General features: G+C 40.5%; 1 protein-coding gene across 4 annotated transcripts in view; it reads right to left on the reverse strand.

Annotated features, from left to right (window-relative positions):
• The window catches only part of UIMC1 (ubiquitin interaction motif containing 1), a 128,047-nt gene that overhangs the window by 25,572 nt on the left and 84,460 nt on the right, over positions 1–18,015 (reverse strand). For all 4 annotated transcript variants that reach the window (XM_011946857.1, XM_011946854.1, XM_011946856.1 and 1 more), the window contains one exon: positions 14,330–14,483. In XM_011946857.1, coding sequence (XP_011802247.1) covers positions 14,330–14,483 — 154 coding nt within the window. The remainder of the gene's footprint in view (positions 1–14,329; positions 14,484–18,015) is intronic.

The raw sequence follows: 18,015 nt of genomic DNA on the forward strand, positions 1-18,015 counted from the left end.
AAAAAAAAAAAAAAAAAGATATCTGGGATATAATCTGAAATAATCCAGGATGGGGGTTATGGATAGAATACATACGAAACAACAGTGGCCACAAGTTGATGAATGACTAGGTAGAACATGGCGGTTCAGGGTACTACTATCCTCTCAATTTTTAAGTTTGAAATTTTTGGTAATTAAAAGTAAAACACACACACACACAAAGTCCTTTTGCAAGACAAATACCAAAGATAAACTAGCCACTGTCTTTTGAAGAAACTGGTATGAAAATCAGGTAACAAAGATAAGGATCTAGGAAAAAACCCCAAGAGCCCTCCTTCTAAAGAATCATCAATGGCAGTCACATCACACTGGATATTGTCATCAGAGCCTAAATAAAGATAATAGTAAATAAGTTTCATATGGAGAAAAGACTCTGAATTTATCTGAACTTCACTAGCAAATGTTTACCAAGGTTCTTCTGAAAACGTAATGGATGACAGTGGTGCATAACAGAAACAATTCTTTAAAAGGTTTTATAATGTAATATGTACAAAAGAATATATATGTGAACCTATTACCCAACTTAAGAACTAGAATATTGCCCAAACTGATTAGCCAACTGTATGCTTCTTTCGGATTTCATTTCTCTGCTTCCACCCCATCCCCCACCCCAGAGGTGGCCTTTATTCTCAAAATTATATTACTTTACTTTCTTGTTATACAAACACAGTTTTACCACAAATTCTTAAACAATATACTGACCACCATATTGGATTTAGTATTCTGAAACTTACTTTTTCAAAAAAATCTGAATATTCATGGAAGATTCTATAGAGCACAGAGTACTAGCTTTTGAGTTTAACTTGGTGTATCCCAGCTCCTGCCATTTTCTAGGTATGTGATCTTGGGGAAATTATTTCCCCGTCAAGTTCAGTTTCCTCTTTTATAAGTGAAATAATTCCTGTTTCAAAAGACTGTTATGAGGATTCAAACAATATACAAAAAGCACTGTTACTGGTATACAGCAGGTGTTCATAAATGGTAGCTAATGTTGCTTAACATTAAGCATGGCTTATAAAGATTTGGCAAATTAAATCCTTTTACTTAACAGAAAATAGTATCTTGTTATCAAGTATTTCCTTTATATAAGGCCGTTAGAAAACTCCTTAGTAAGAGATCAGTCTGTGCATGGTCAATCTCCACAGCTATCACCAGAAAGAAGTACCGTTCATCTGATCTTTTTTTGACTTTGCACTCAAGGGTTTACAGAGGTGACTACGTCACATGGACTCTGTTCACCAGGAAACAGTCTAATCCATCAAACCATTTATTCTAGGTAATTGAAAAGCTGACAAGGTCAGTTCTGATGAGATGAGAATTCATGTTTGCACTCAGAAGTAAAAGACTATACAGCATTCTGCTTTCCTGAAACTGACTGACATTTCCATGGTCTTCTCGAACACTCCCCTGTGTGTCCCAGCTCTACACATGGAAGGCAGAAAGAACACAGTAATGAAGAATGCTAGCTCTGGGCCCTGGCTCTGCTGCTTACTGCCTGACAATGCAAGTACTAAAGCTCTTTCAGTTTCATCATCAGTAAAATGGAGATAATAAAAACTTATATTAATACATAATCATAGTCCTGACTGTGGCTGTAAGATAGTTCTAATGGAGATCACTGATCTAATATTAATTCCTTGAACTTTTATCTTTCTCAAAATGCTCTAGATGCCTGATTTAAAAGTGTGACTAGATCATGAAGTGAAGAACTTCTCTAAAATGGTTTTTGCTGTTAATATTCCTTTAACACATAATGCTTTGGGTATTAACTCAGGTGCTAAAAAGAACTATTTTATTTTTCAAGGAAGGAATAAGAACATCTGGCAGAAGAAAACTGCTAAGAGAAATCCTGAGGCAGGGGGCTCCTTAGCATGAAGGTACAATGAATGGGATAACTGAAGTGAAGGCAAAGTCAATGTTAAGAGAGGAACAAGATGGGAAGAGTAAAAGCACTGAGAATTCATGCAGACCTACACTGCAGTCAGGCTGCCATTTCATATGTCACATCATACAGTAACTTTATTAATGCAACCTAGTGGAGCTGACATGAGGAAATGTTCCACAGCAAAGCTGAACAAAGTTGTTAGAAGACAACTGAAGACCGGGTGCGGTGGCTCACGCCTGTAATCCCAGCACTTCAGTAGGCTGAGGCAGGTGGATCACGAGGTCAGGAGTTCAAGACCAGCCTGGCCAAGATGGCGAAACCCCACCTCTACTAAAAATACAGGTATGGTGGCACGTGCCTGTAATCCCAGCTTCGGGATGCTGAGGGAGAGAACTGCTTAAACTGAGGAGGCAGAGGTTGCAGTGAGCCGAGATCGTGCCACTGCACTCCAGCCTGGGCGACAGAGTGAGAATCTATCTCAAAAAAAAAAAAAAGTAGACAACTGAGACCACAGGGGTTGCAGGAAGGAGCTCCTACGTTATTAATCCAAGAGGAGTAACATGCATGCAGTGTAACATAAGTCTGGGGTGGAAATACTGGTCTATGAGTTCATCCAGTAGCTAAGAGTATATATATGTCAGTACTGTGGGCATTCGAATAAGATAATGTCCTCTCCAGAAAACACTGAACAGTTCTAGGGTGAAACCGATTAAAGAAGAATCTACTTTATAGCAGATAAGACCTAGTGCCCAGGCTCTGTTCTAAAACATCCTTTCTTTTTTTTTTTTTTGAGACGGAGTCTTGTTCTGTCGCCCAGGCTGGAGTGCAGTGGCCTGATCTCGGCTCACTGCAAGCTCCGCCTCCCAGGTTCACGCCATTCTCCTGCCTCAGGCTTCTGAGCAGCTGGGACTTACAGGAGCCCACCACCACGCCCAGCTAATTTTTTGTATTTTTAGTAGAGACGAGGTTTCACCATATTAGCCAGGATGGTCTCGATCTCCTGACCTTGTGATCTGCCCACCTTGGCCTCCCAAAGTGCTGGCATTACAGGCGTGAGCCACCGCACCCAGCCCCAAAACATCCTTTCTTAAATGTCTTTGTGTTTTGTTTTATAAGCTGCTCCTGTCACTTTGGTTTCCCCTGTCAAAAAATATTCCCACAACAAGGAAAAAGAATTAAGTACATTTTGTATTATTTGTGAAATTTAAAAACTATACGCAATGTCATGAATATAAATAATTTCGAACAGCATGTTAGATGATGCTTATGATGTAATACTGGGGGGAACAAATATAAAAACAGGAGACAGATATAGATAGATAGACAGACAGACATCTGCAGAATCCCAGTACTGGGAGGGAAAGTGCTTGTTCTTGCAACCTACCAGAAAGAAAATAGAAAAATGTATGTATTTCACTTGTTGGTTTCATTTCTATTACTTTTCTATTTAGTGGAAGAGGTATGTTTTTAAATTCCCAGTTGCTCTGGAGTACATCCCAGTTCCTTTAAACGTAACACTTTGGGCATCCAGCCCCTGCTGACCCCCGGTGACCAGGCCCCACCTCCTCTTTCTTCTATCTCTAGCTTCTTCATCCAGTCAGCAATAGCAATGAATTCTTTTCTTTTTTTTTATTTTTTTAACAGGAATGGAACAGCATGGAGTCAATGAATTCTTTTTCCTTTCTACTTGCTGCCCACCCACCCATACTCTTAATTCTACATGGATTTGAATACCCTTTTCCCTACATCAGTGCCACTTCTGTTCACACCGATTAGATCTTTCTGCAGGATCAGCACTGCTTCTACTTCAAGAAATAAAAGCTTTGGCAGTGTTCACGCAAGAAGGGGGTTGCTGGCCCAGTCTGCATAAATCTGGAAACTTTGTAAGAACTGATGGGTGAGTCAAACAAACCCTGGAAAGCACCTCTGAGGCAAAAAGTAAATCATTTATAAAGAACTTGTATAAACTGATAAGAACAATACTGAGATCCCAATAGACACAGAGGCAAACTTCAGAGAATAATTCTTCAAAGAAATATAAATTGACTTTTTAAAAAACAAAAAATGTCAACTTCACTACTAATCGAAGAAACAAAGTACAATGAAATGTCATTGGTTACTATCTATTACTACGCCATATTTTTTTTTAAAGAATATCCCTCAGTATTTGGAGGCAAAAGGAATGCTCTCATAAACTGCTGGTAACTTTATAAATATAAGCTAGTAATTCCACTTTTAGTAATCCAGATTAAAGTACTACATTACAAGGCTCATTGCTAGTTTAGATTTTTTTTTTCTTTTTTCTTTTTTGAGACAGGGTCTTGCTCAGTCACTCAGGCTAGAGTGGACTGGTGCAATCACAGCTCACTGCAGCCTCCAATTCCTGGGCTCAAATGATCTTCCCACCTCAGTCTACCAAGTAGCTGGGACTACAGGCATGTACCACCACACAAAGCTGATTTTTTATTTTTGGTAGAGATAGTGTCTCCCTATGTTGCTCAGGCTGGTCTTGAACTCCTGGCTTTAACTGATCCTCCCACCTCGGCATCCCAATGTGCTTGGATTACAAGTGTGAGCTACCATGACTGGCCCTAAATGCTTATCTTTAACAGAAAAAAAAAAAAAAAAGGTTAAGAAAAAAGCCATGCCCAATATTAGGGGAACAATTAAGTAAGAAGCCCTCCCTTATTCCACCAATCAAATTTAATACCTTCCTTTGTGGGTGGTTAGCGCTTACATTTTAGCACTTTGACTGAGTTGTATTACACATAGTCATACCCAAGTCTGTTTCCCTTGCTGGACTGTAAACTCTCTGAGTACAAATTTGAGATCCGATTCAGCTCTGTATTATATCCCTTACCATCTTTTGGGTCTTTTGGGCCGCTCCTCCTCACCCTCAGCATCCAGCACAATATTTCACTAACAGCAGGATATGAAAAAGTCTTAAGCTGAACCACTACAAAAAGCAATTAATCAATGACTTTAGAGATAAAATAATTTTATACACAAGATATATAAACACTTAAGAGGTATGAACAAACACTAAATTTAGAACTGCCTTAATTCAACCATAATTTAGAATAAGCTCAAATTCCATGAGAATGCAGGAATGAGTGTTAGATCAAAGGAGTCAGAATCAGCAGTCATGCCCCTTTACCTTCTTCTCCATCTTCCTGCCTCAAACATACATTCGAAGCCTAGAGATGCAATGAGTATCCTGAAACGGTGAATCAAGCCACAAGTTTATGATTGTAGTGCCAAAGGCAAAGCCTGATCCTCAATTACATCAATGAGCCACTGCCTCACTCTGGACTTGTGATGTGAGGAGAAAGAAATCCCATGTGTTAAACTCACTGTTAAGGATGTTTTCTGTCATTGTGACCGACAGAATTTTCTAACAGATACTAACAGAATTTCTCATAGTTAGTGAAAGACTTTTCCTTTACTTGTTCTGACTTGTAAATAATACATACCCATCTACTTGGTTACAGTGACTACACCATAAGTGGACACTTCAATCAAGAAAGGCCTATCAGAGTCTTCCTCTAGACTAACCTATGGTCTGAGGGGGGAAAAAAATTATTTCTTTCCATTAAAAGCTATGGCTACTGGCAGCCATTTGCTTGTCCCTTAAGAAGAGGCCATCTGTTGAATGGAGACCACTGGATTCAAAGATGGAGAGACATTATCTGAGCTCCCAGATCCAGCTCAGCTTAACCCCTAAACAGACTTGCCAATTATTATACAAATTAACTTTTTTTTTTGTTTATGGTTACTGAAATCATATTTCCAACCACTAAAATCATATTTCCAACACCTGCATCCAAAAGAGTCCTATATACTACAATAGGAGTAAACACACAAATAATTATTTTAGTAACACACACCAATAATTTTCTTAGAGTTGAAAAAAAATGCTGTTCCATAATGTTAACCCACATAATTAATGTAAATGTTAACCCCCAAGATTCAAGTTACATTTGTCATTCTCCAACTGCCTACTGTTCCTTTCATAATGCCCACACTATAACCACACTGAAGTGCTTGTTCTTTCCTATACACTCTCTTCACATTTTTCTATTTGTGATTTTAGCCTGCTGTTCTCTTACATTAATACCCTTCCCTCTCAATCTCTAACTGTATTTCCTCTGAAACACCACAATATTTTTATTTGTATGTCCCTTAGTAGTTCTGACCTTGCATTACAGTTATGCATGTGCATGTCTTATCTACCTAATTGAACTGAAATGTCAGTGAGATCGGGGCCCATATTTGATTTGTATATATCCCCACAGGTCAGTCTGTCCCCAAAATCCATATTACTTCTACAAAACCTATGCTATTTCACAATTGTCAATACCTCAGTAGCTAAGTACCAGTAGCAATATAGCAATATACTTAATTATCCTGGATACCACAAAGGCCACATTAATATAAGTGAGAAGACTGGACAGGGTACCAATTACATTTAGATAGGGATATACAGAACAGAAAAAGTCCCAACTTTGTTTAATTTAAGAAGTAAGTTTTAGGCCGGGCGCGGTGGCTCAAGCCTGTAATCCCAGCACTTTGGGAGGCCGAGACGGGCGGATCACGAGGTCAGGAGATCGAGACCATCCTGGCTAACACGGTGAAACCCCGTCTCTACTAAAAAATACAAAAAACTAGCCGGGCAAGGTGGCGGGCGCCTGTAGTCCCAGCTACTCGGGAGGCTGAGGCAGGAGAATGGCGTAAACCCGGGAGGCAGAGCTTGCAGTGAGCTGAGATCTGGTCACTGCACTCCAGCCCAGGCGACAGAGCAAGACTCTGTCTCAAAAAAAAAAAAAAAAAGATATTTACTTAGAGATACTGAGGTCTTACACATTTTCACTTAGTCACCCAAGTCAAGCCTATTTTAGGCCTTGGTCCTTCTCTGTTAACTCTCAGGCATATCTATAATAATAATTCCTACCTCCTCCTACCTACTCATCCATCCACCATTATTTTTCCAGGCGATATCCCTGAAGAGAAAGTCCACTCCTAGTAGTATCCTAACTCTAAGCCACATCCATCTGGACTCAAAGTGTATATAGTTAATGCCTTCAGCTTTCCTAACTCTCCTATAATCTATTTCTCCCTAACTTATTCTTACCCCTTTGACTCTTATGCCTTGCCTTTCTTCTTTCCCTTAGCTCTACTCAACTAGTGGCTTATCCTTTATGTCTCATCATCATACAGAAACACAGACCTCAGAAAGACTACACAGACAGGAAAGCACAGTCAATAATAATAGCAGCCACCGTTTACTGCATACCTATTACATGCTAGTCACAACGCCTGGTACTTTACTGAGTGTCTGTGATTCTCATGGCAATCCTGATACTAACTTTACAAAAGAGGAACCTGTCCTGAAAGAGATAACTTGTCAAATATTAGTCAATTAGGAAATATTACAGCTGAGCTGCCTAGTTCCAAAACCTGCATTTCTTCTACTTTATCAAAGTGCCAAAAACAAAATGTTGACTCTATTTTCCCAGCTTCCACCCTTGTCCCACAACCCAATAATCTACTGTCCACATAGTAGCAGACAGAGTGGAGTGATCCTTTGCTTAAATATTGATTACTTCTTTGCTCAAGTCCCTCCAGTGGTTCCTCCCTTGCTCAAGGAAAAGCCAAAGTCCTTATTATGGCCTAAGAACCCTGTGATCTGTCCATCTGCACTCCTCCCCCATTACCTCTCTGGTTTCACTGTTTATCTCTCCCTCACTTACTCTAATCCAGCCACACTCAACCTGTTCACATCTCACGGTTTTTGCATTTATTGTTCCTTCTACCTGTAGCACTCTCCCCACCTCACAATCTTCTTAGTTTATTCCCTCACTTACTCTAGGTCCCTGTTCAAATGCCATCTTCTCAAGGAGACCTTCCCTGATCACCTATTTTATATTGCTACCTTCTGACCTCAGTATGGCCTATTCCCCTCTCCCTCTGCTTTACTTTTTTCTCTAAAGTACTTATCACCACTTGAAATATTTTATATTTATTGTTTTCTTGTCTGCCTCCCACTAGTAGAATATAAGCTCCATGAGAACAGGGACTTATATTCTGTTAATTGTATATTCTGCTCACTGTATCTGTTATATAGTAAGTATATAATAAATATGTATTGAATGAGTAAATGGGGGATTTTATTCTCCCTAGGTGTTTAACACAATTGGCCTTAGATATATTTTCCAGAAAGTAAATGCAAAGGCAATGTGCATTTGTTCTAGTCTAGATCAACTCAGGCAATCTTCTCCCCTCAAACAGTACCTTTAAAGAGCACTCCCTTGGCCCGGCGAGGTGGTTCATGCCTGGAATCCCAGCACTGTGGGAGGCCGAGGTGGGTGGATCATGAGGTCAGCAGATCGAGACCATTCTGGCTAACACCATGAAACCTCGTCTCTACTAAAAATATAAAAATTAGCCGAGCATGGTAGCAGGCGCGTGTAGTCCCAGCTACTTGGGAGGCTGAGGCAGAAGAATGGAGCGAACCTGGAAGGCAGAGCTTGCAGAAGCCGAGATCGTGCCACTGCACTCCAGCCTGGGCGACAGAGCGAGACTCCATCTCAAAAAAAAAAAAAGCATCCTCTCTAATTTTTCATAGTTCTGAATAAACAACGTCATTGAGCAAAAAACTGAGTAGACTGAGCCAACTTAACCAGCGTGTAGTATTATAATCAAAACTTGCCGGGCGCGGTGGCTCAAGCCTGTAATCCCAGCACTTTGGGAGGCCGAGACGGGCGGATTACAAGGTCAGGAGATCGAGACCATCCTGGCTAACACAGTGAAACCCCGTCTCTACTAAAAAATACAAAAAAACTAGCCAGATGAGGTGGCGGGCGCCTGTAGTCCCAGCTACTCGGGATGCTGAGGCAGGAGAATGGCGTGAACCTGGGAGGCAGAGTTTGCAGTGAGCTGAGATCCGGCCACTGCACTCCAGCCTGGGCCACAGAGTGAGACTCCGTCTCAAAAAAAAAAAAAAAAAAAATCAAAACTTACAGCCAAATTAGTCAGACATATATTTAATGATATGCATAATTGTTATTGTGCTGCACGGTAAGTAAGCATAAATAGTAGACACTTTATGTAAATGATTCTAATTGCTATTTCTTTTACACAGTCAAACCAAGCACATCTAGGATCCCCTTCAGGGGAAGACAGAAAGGAGTGAAAAGCTAGATATTTAATACTGGAGGGTTAAGTCCTCTCTTATTCCACCCCTTAGGCATTGGGCTAATGGTCTCCCAGCCTGGCTTCCGTGTCTTCAAGAAAAGTAACTTGCCAGGCATGGTGGCTTAGGCCTATAATCCCAGCACTTTGGGAGGCCAAAGCAGGAGAATCAATTGAGCCTAGGAGTTCAAGATCAGCCTAAGCAGCATAAAAAGACTCCATCTCTACAAAAACTAAAAAATTAGCCAGGTGTGGTGGCATGCACCTGTGGTCCCAAATACTTGGGAGGTTGAGGCAGAAGGATCACCTGAGCCTGGGAGGTCGAGGCTGCAGTGAGCCATGATTCCACCACTGTACTCCAGCCTGAGCCACAGAGTAAGACCCTGTCTCAAAAAAAAAAGGGGGTGGAAATCACTCCTTTCCTTCCACAGTAAAAAGAAAAAAAAAAGCTTCCTTTTACAAAAGATTTAAAAACTAGGTTGGGAGCCTGGCCTCTGTATCCAGTCATATAAAGCTAAGAAGAACCAGCACAATCACTAACTTCTGTCTCTGGCAAGGAAGATGGGGCAGACAAGCTGGTGGGGTAACCAAGAAAAGAGATCAAACGTACTGAGTACCTATTGTACACCAAGTACACTAGCAGGTGCTCTGCATAATTCCTCTACTTCCCCAACCCACCTACACCCCCAAGCTGTGTTCCCAGGAAAGTAGAGGAACATGCAGAGAGTGGAATGGTTCCAGTGAGGTCACCCTACTCCCTCTCATAGGGCCTGAAAAATCAACAGAGAACTCTCTTATGAAGATTAACACGAAGCTATTGTTTACTGGCCATTTACCTTACTTCTTATCTAAACCCACAGGAGGGCAAGGGCCCTCTACCTTGCTGTGGGTTTATCCAGACCTAACCAGCCTGCAAAGCCAAGGCTAAGCCCACTCTTTCTGGGAACTCATCCTTATTCACTGCAGCTCTCCTCTCTCCCATTGTCAGGGACATTTACTTGGGTACACAATTACTCACTTGTGTCATCTTGTAATTAATTTACTGGGGAAATGCTTATTTCACCATTGATAATGCAAGCTCCTTGAAGGCAGAAATCTTAAAACTTCTTTAGTAAGCTTCATAAGGCCTAGCACCATTTAAAAAAAAAAGCCATGCCAGGCAAGGATGGCTCACGTCTGTAATCCCAGCACTTTAGGAGGCCAAGGCGAGATGTCTGTTTGAGCCCAGGAGTTCAAGACCAGCCTGGGCAACATGGTGAGACCTTCGTCTCTACAAAAGAAGATATAAAAATCTAGCCAAGGTGGGATGGTGTGTGCCCAGAGTCCCAGCTACTCATGAAGCTGAGGTTGGAGAATTGCTGGAGCCCAGAAGGCAGAGGTTGTAGTGAGCCATAATCTCACCACTGTAATCCAGCCTGGGTGACAGAGTGAGACCCTGTCTCAAAAAAAAAAAAACAGCTCCAAATATCTGGATGAATTAAAGGTAAATATGAATAGGTGATAAAAAAGAATCAAACTTTTGGCTCTAGGTAGACACATCGGCATTGAAAAGAAGGATGTAGTACAGTCATGTGCCACAAAATGACATTTCAGCCAACACTGCGGACCATCTATATGATGGTGGTGCCACAAAATTATAATACCATATTTTTACTATACCTTTTCTGTGTTTAGATGTGTTTAGATACACAAATACCATTGCGTTACAAGTGACTAGTGTTCAGTACAGTAACACACTGTACAGGTTTGTAGCCCAAGATAACAGGCTATATCTTATAGCCTAGGTGTGTAGTAGACTACACCATCAAGGTTTGTGTAAGTACACTCACTCTATGATATTTGCACAACAAAATCACTTAATGACACATTTCTCAGAACACATCCCTATCACTGAGCAACACATGACTATATTCTAGATTTGTCTTCTAAACTAGTTTTATAACAAATTTCCCTACGAAAAAGAAAGTGTGCCTGTCATTCAGGATATAGCAGACATCTTCACATGGAGATCTGGGGTATTCGCATCAAAGCTATAAAGACACATGATGCCAAGAATTAGGGACTTTCTATTGTATCAAAAATCATATTTACATCTATCATGTCTGAAAGTCTGCAATACCCAGAGTGTAAATCCAATTGAACAGCATTAGACAAGGTCCCTGATCCTGGACCCAACAGAACAAGGAGAACCTGAAATGTCCTCCCTGAATGGATGATGATGATGATAAGACTCAGTCTACTTTGCCCACCTAAATGGCCTGGTTCTAGTAGCATAAGTCTGAAAATTAGTTTGAGAAAATTCAGGAACAAGCCTGAATCAATTTCAACCACAAGGATTTGGGGATGTGAGTTTGAGTTCTCTCACCACACTCCAGTAAGGAAGAACAGGCTTAACAGCAATTATCTTGTAATTAAAAGATATCTGACAGTTATGAATGCCAAAGCTTCCTATTTTAGCACCAACTAGTGGAATTCAGTATGGGAGATGTTAGTAGAAGCTATCCTATACTACTCTTTACCTGATCATTCTGACCTGAAGGAGATCATCTATTCCTAGAGCTCAACGGGGCATTCAGTTTCTCAGACTCATTTATTTCTGGACCTTGATGTTGTGTTGAATAAGTCATTGACTCAGATACCCAATACCAGCTGTGTAAGTGCTTAGTAAGACAGACAAGATAGTCTCTTTCCTTTGAAATGCTCAGTCCCAGAATTCTTTTAGTCACTGGAATACTCAGCAAAAAAAAAAAAAAAAAATCAGACTAAAGAGCTTTGTCAAATTAAAACTGCATCTAGATTCCAATCCTTCAGTGCTGTCCCACTAAAAGCGGTTGATGGCCAGATTCAGGTCCTCAACTTTCACTGTTTTTAGGGACTACAATGCTATGCATAGAGACCCTTAAAAAAAATCTCTGACATAGTAATTTCACTAGTGGGAATATTAACAACAGCTAATAGTTCTTACGTGCTTACTATGCGCTAGGTACTGTGTTAAGTACTCTCCTTAAAGTATCTCATTTAACCTCACAAAATCTGAACAAGGTAATTACTATTATTATTTCACAGATGCATAAATGGAAGCTTGGAAATTAGCACAGGGTCACACATTAGTAAGTCAGTAACAGAGGTGGGACTCAAGCTCAAACTGACTGGCCTTCCAGGGCCTATCTTTTCTTACTACCACCCTATATGGGAACATATCCTTGGGAAATAATCCCAAAATACAGTGACAATTTTAGGCTAAGAGGCTCAGTACCGTGTGATTATAACACAGTAACTTGAAGCATTTCAAATATGTATAATTAAGTAAATGAAAGCAATCCAGGTTACCAAATATTATGTAGGCATTAAAAAATTTTTATAAATAACTGTGACATGATGAAATATTTATGCTATAAATAGAAAAAGCAGAATATAAAATTTTATATACAGTCAAATCTCAACTATGTCAAAAATTTATCTGCACATGGAAAGAGCTAAATTTACTGCTACATAAAAATGACAAGTTGCAGAATAATATATAGAGAGAGCTATATATAGCATGGTCCCATTTATGTAAATAGTGCCTAATTTTAAGTATTCAATAAATGTAAGCCATTGTTATTACAAGGAACATGTACTACTTTATAATCAGAAAAATCAGCAAATTAAGTGTTTATGTACTTCCTTATTTAGTAACTACAAAGTATATTATTTCAAGAAAAGTAAATAACACGTGCCTTGCCTCTCTGGCAACCTTAATTTAAAAAACACTTCACAATTATACAATGTCACATTTAAATACATCTAAGTTACAGGAATCAAGTAGCATTGAGAAGAACACTACAACACTTCCAGTTACCTAGGTTTACATTCAGCATGTTAGATCACAGAGAGCTGTGCTGATGTGACTATATTTAGACTTTAAAATCATAAACAGAAAGGCCAAATCAGAGGTGGTATTTCAAGGGCTATGATTAACAAAATTTTCTTGATCAATGTCTTATATGCTGTCTGAAAACTAGGGATTTTGGTACAGATCTTTTTTTTTTTTTTTTGAGACGAAGTATCACTCTTGTTGCCCAGGCTGGAGTGCAATGGCACGATCTCGGCTCATTGCAACCTCTGCCTCCTGGGTTCAAACAATTCTCCTGCCTCAGCCTTCTCAGTAGCTGGGATCACAGGAGCCCTCCACCACGCCTGGCTAATTTTTTGTATTTTTAGTAGAGACAGGGTTTCACCACGTTGGCCAGGCCAGTCTCGAACTTCTGACCTCAGGTGACCCACCCGCCTCAGTCTCCCAAAGTGTTGGGGATTACAAGCATGAACCACCGCACCTGGCCTTTGGTACACTCTTAAAGAGATTAAACCAACAGCTCCTGCATAATTCAGCAGAGATATGTAGGACATGAATGTAAATTAGTGGTATTTTTCAGCTGCTGTCTCTAGGTAGAATTTCTATTAAAATACACTATAAAAAGAGGAAAAAAACCTACAAGGGATTTATTTTGAATGAAAAATGAGCAACTCTAGAACTTAGTTCAAGTTCCACAGGAATCTCAATATTTGAATACATAAGTTGAAGTGCAACGTCCATTGCACTGCACTGATTTTTAGCCTACCTATGTAAAATAGTAAGTTAATATGTTAAAAGATGGGCCAGGTGCAGTGGCTCACACCTGTAATCCCAGCACTTTGGGAGGCCAAGGCAGGAGGATCACTTGAGGTCACGAGTTCGACAGCAGCCTGGCCAACATGGCGAAATCCCGCCTCTACTGGAAAAAAAAGTACAAAAAAAATTAGCCAGGCATGGTGGCGCAAGCCTGTAGTCCCAGCTACTTGGGAGACTAAGGCAAGAGAATCATTTACCCTGGGAGGTGGAGGTTGCAGAAAGCCAAGATCGTGCCACTGCAATCCAGCCTGGGTGACAGAGAGAGACTCTGTCTCAAAAAAACAAACAAAAAAAGAACAAACAAACAAACAAACAAAAACTTAAAAATGAAAAACTTTTCCCTTCCCCTTCTCCTGAGGTATGTGTAACAAGACAAAATACCTGCTAAAAGTAATGATGAACATAAAAGTACTAGAAAAATAACTAGATAGAAAAAACCCAAAACCAGTAACAACTCTAACTTTGAAGAATAGCTATCTGTTTTTTCCCGGCATTGTACTGTATAGGATTATAAAACCACTACACAAAAAAGTAAGAGTTTGGCTGTCCCGGTGGGTCTTTACCTGTATCTTCTCCCATCAGACCATTGCAGTACATAGCATGTCGCTCTATCTTTGTGGGTGGAAAGCTTTGGTTACATAGCGGGCAGGATACCTGGTTACTGGATGAGAAGGTAGAAATAGCTACTTCCTTCTCAGCATCTTCCTTGTTACCAACCTGAAGAACATGACAAACAGCAATTATAACAGCTTTAGTTCATATCTTTCCCCCCAAAGAAGTGCAAGAGACTCCATCCCATATTTCACTTACTTTCAAAGAGACAACAGCTTATCAAATTTTACTTATCAAAGAGTAAAGACTGAGAGATACTACTGATAGAGTTAATACTTATTCAGTTCCTTATACTGCCAACTATGTATTAAACACTCTATATGTATTACTCATTTATATGTAAGTTTATATATTGTTTATATATAAGTATACTTATACTGTCAACTATGTATTAAACACTCTATATGTATTACTCATTTAATCTTACAAAGTTATTAGCACACTCTTTTTTTACACATGAGGAAAGTACTTGTGTAAAACAGTAAAGCAATTTGCAAAGTCACAGAACAAGTAAGCGGGAGAGCTGAGATTCAAATGAAAGACTAGTATCTGGCTCAAAAACTTGAGGGCACTGATCTCTACCACATTGTAAGGCACAATCCTCACTGCATCAGTGTGCTGTGCCTGCTGGGTTTCACATTTTGCATATCAACAGCATCTTAAGGACACATTTTCAATTTCACAAAAGGACCGTTATTACTGTAAGTGACTTTAAGACATAAGGAGTTACCAAACAAAAGAGCTCTAAGCCAAAAACAGCATAACTAGGATTTAAGTTAAGAACGTTAAGTCTGTACTTAGACCCATAAGACCTAAGACCTGAGTTTTATTTCTGACTTTCTGGATTGAAAGAGGAAACTAAGGCCGGTGCAGTGGCTCACGCCTGTAATCCCAGCACTTTGGGAGGCAGAGGCGGATGGATTATGAGGTCAGAAGATCAAGACCATCCTGGCTAAAGCGATGAAACCCCAACTCTACTAAAAATACAAAAAATTAGCAGGCGTGGTGGCAGGTGCCTGTAGTCCCAGCTACTCAGGAGACTGAGGCAGGAGAATGGTGTGAACCCAGAGGCAGAGCTTGCAGTGAGCAGAGATCGCGCCACTGCATCCAGCCTGGGCGACAGTGCGAGACTCCGTCTCAAAAAAAAAAAAAAAAAGAAAGAAAGAAAGAGGAAACTAAGATCTATATACTTAAGAAGCACCAAAGAAGTCATCAGTTAAAACAATCAAATTCTGCCAAAGCCACTCTTAAACCTATCTCTCTTATTCTTCTCTGTTTTGTAGTCGTCATTTCTCCTACAGTTGCTGGTGTCTCTTAAAGGCAGTTTTATTTTACCTGCACAGGTTGATCAGAGCCAAGAACTCTGCAGTGATTAATTCAACAGTGTGCATGAGCACTGCAGCACTACTGCCTAACACTTGCTTCAAAGGACAGCATGTCCTATCCAATCAATGTGAAAATGTCCTGCATAGCTACTGCTTACATTTAAAGCAAGGGACACCTGGGCTGTCATTACACCTTATTACATGGGGAAAACAAATAAAATATCTTCTGATACAAGAACAAAACACGACCAAAACTTCAATGCATAGAAAATTGGACTTGAGTCAATTGGGTCTTTTGGGGTCAGGAGGTGGGGCTATCTCTAAAACCTAATGCTTAGAAGTGTGAACTAGCAGAGAGGAAAACAGGCCATCTAAATACCAAGTCAAACTGCCAGAAAATCTCCTGTTTTCAACACCACCTGCCTTTTGTTAAAAAACACACTCTAAAGGCGTAAAACCTAAAAGATGAGAAAGGAACTAACAGTGGTTGAGTTCTTACACTATGCAGGCTCCACCAGTCATTTTTCATACTCATCCCTTCCAACAAGCCACTGGACAGAAGTATCACTAACTCTGCTATTACAGAAGGGGAAACTGAGGCTTGGGAAAGCAAAGTAACCTGCTAGTCACAAAGTTAGTAAGTGAACTAACTATCCAGGCTCAAACCTAGACCCACTTGGCATCAAAACCTTCAGTAATTCCACTCTGTCATGTTGTGGCAGAAACAAAAAACCTCCCTTCCATTCCACCTTGTTTCTGGAAGCAGATTCTGCAAGGATCTATTTATTCTTCTTCTCTAGAAAGTGGAGAAAGTCAAGTGGGTCTGGAAGTTCTAGGCGCTATGTTTTTCAGATTTAATCACTAAGCTTCTCACAAATCCAGGTTCCTCTGTTCATAAACCTTAAACAGAAAAGTTGTAAAGCTTGAAAAACTGCAAAGCTGGTCAGGCACGGTGGCTCACACCTGTAATCCCAGCACTTTGGAGGCCAAGGCGGGCAGATCACGAGGCCAGGAGTTCAAGACCACCCTGGCCAACACAGCGAAACCCCATCTCTACTGAAAATACAAAAATTAGCTGGGCATGGTGGTGCACACCTGTAATCCCAGCTATTCAGGAGGCTGAAGCAGGAGAATCGCTTAAACCCGGGATGCGGAGGCTGCAGTGAGCCGAGATCGCACCACTGCACTGCAGCCTGGGTGACAGAGGAAAACTCTGTCTCCAAAAAAAAAAGAAAAGAAAAAAAGAAAGGAAAAATAAGCACGGTGGCTCACGCTTGTAATCCCAGCACTTTGGGAGGCCAAGCCGAACGGATCACTTGAGGTCAAGAGTTTGAGACCAGCCTGGCTAACATGGCAAAACCCTGTCTCTACTGAAAATACAAAAATTAGCCAGGGGTGGTGGTGCATGTCTGTAGTCCCAGCTATTCAGGTGGCTGAGGAAGGAGAATCGCTTGAACCCAGGAGGCCGAGGTTGCAGTGAGCTGAGATCGTACCAGTGCACTCCAGCCTGGGCAACAAAGGAGACCCACTCTGAAAAAAAACAAAAAAGAAAAGAAAAATAGCAAAGCTATTTGAGCAGAAGGATGGCAGGGGGCTAAGAGGGGATCAATATACCCTAAAATTTGCAAGTAGTCTTGAATTACTTAAAGTCAGTGGTGAATGAGCAGTTACTTGGCATTCTAAAGTTCACTAAGCACAGAAATGTTATATGACACAAATGTGTCACTGGTGCTCACATTGAGCACTATACTCCTTTGTATTCATCACAGTTCTATACAATGCAGAGAATGTACCTTTAACTATTAATGTATTCAAGAGGGAGTAGTCTATTGTCTTATTATGAATATGAGATCACTTCCAACAACTGTTCTTAGGCAACCCTGAAGGTTTCCTAACCTTCAAGGTTTTGTTTTGTTTTGTTTTAATGTTAAAATAAGGTATACTTCCCAGCATCACTTAAAAAGTCTATTTCAGTATTAACTACTATGGAAGAACCTCAAGGGGGAAAAAGGCAAGCAAAGTAGCTTTTATTAGGACCATACAATCAGGGATTTCTTTGCATAGTTGCTTTTACTTCTTTTAAAATATTATAGAACTATTTTTCGGCTGGGCGCAGTGGCTCGCACCTGTAATCCCAGCACTTTGGGAGGTCAAGGCAGGTGGATCTCAAAGTCAGGAGATGGAGACCATCCTGGCTAACACGGTGAAACCTCGTCTCTACTAAAAATACAAAAAATTAGCCGGGTGTGGTGGCGGGCGCCTGTAGTCCCAGCTACTCTGGAGGCTGAGGCAGGAGAATGGTGTGAACCCAG

This window comes from Colobus angolensis, unplaced genomic scaffold (assembly GCF_000951035.1).
Source record: "Colobus angolensis palliatus isolate OR3802 unplaced genomic scaffold, Cang.pa_1.0 Scaffold254, whole genome shotgun sequence".
NCBI lineage: Eukaryota > Metazoa > Chordata > Mammalia > Primates > Cercopithecidae > Colobus > Colobus angolensis.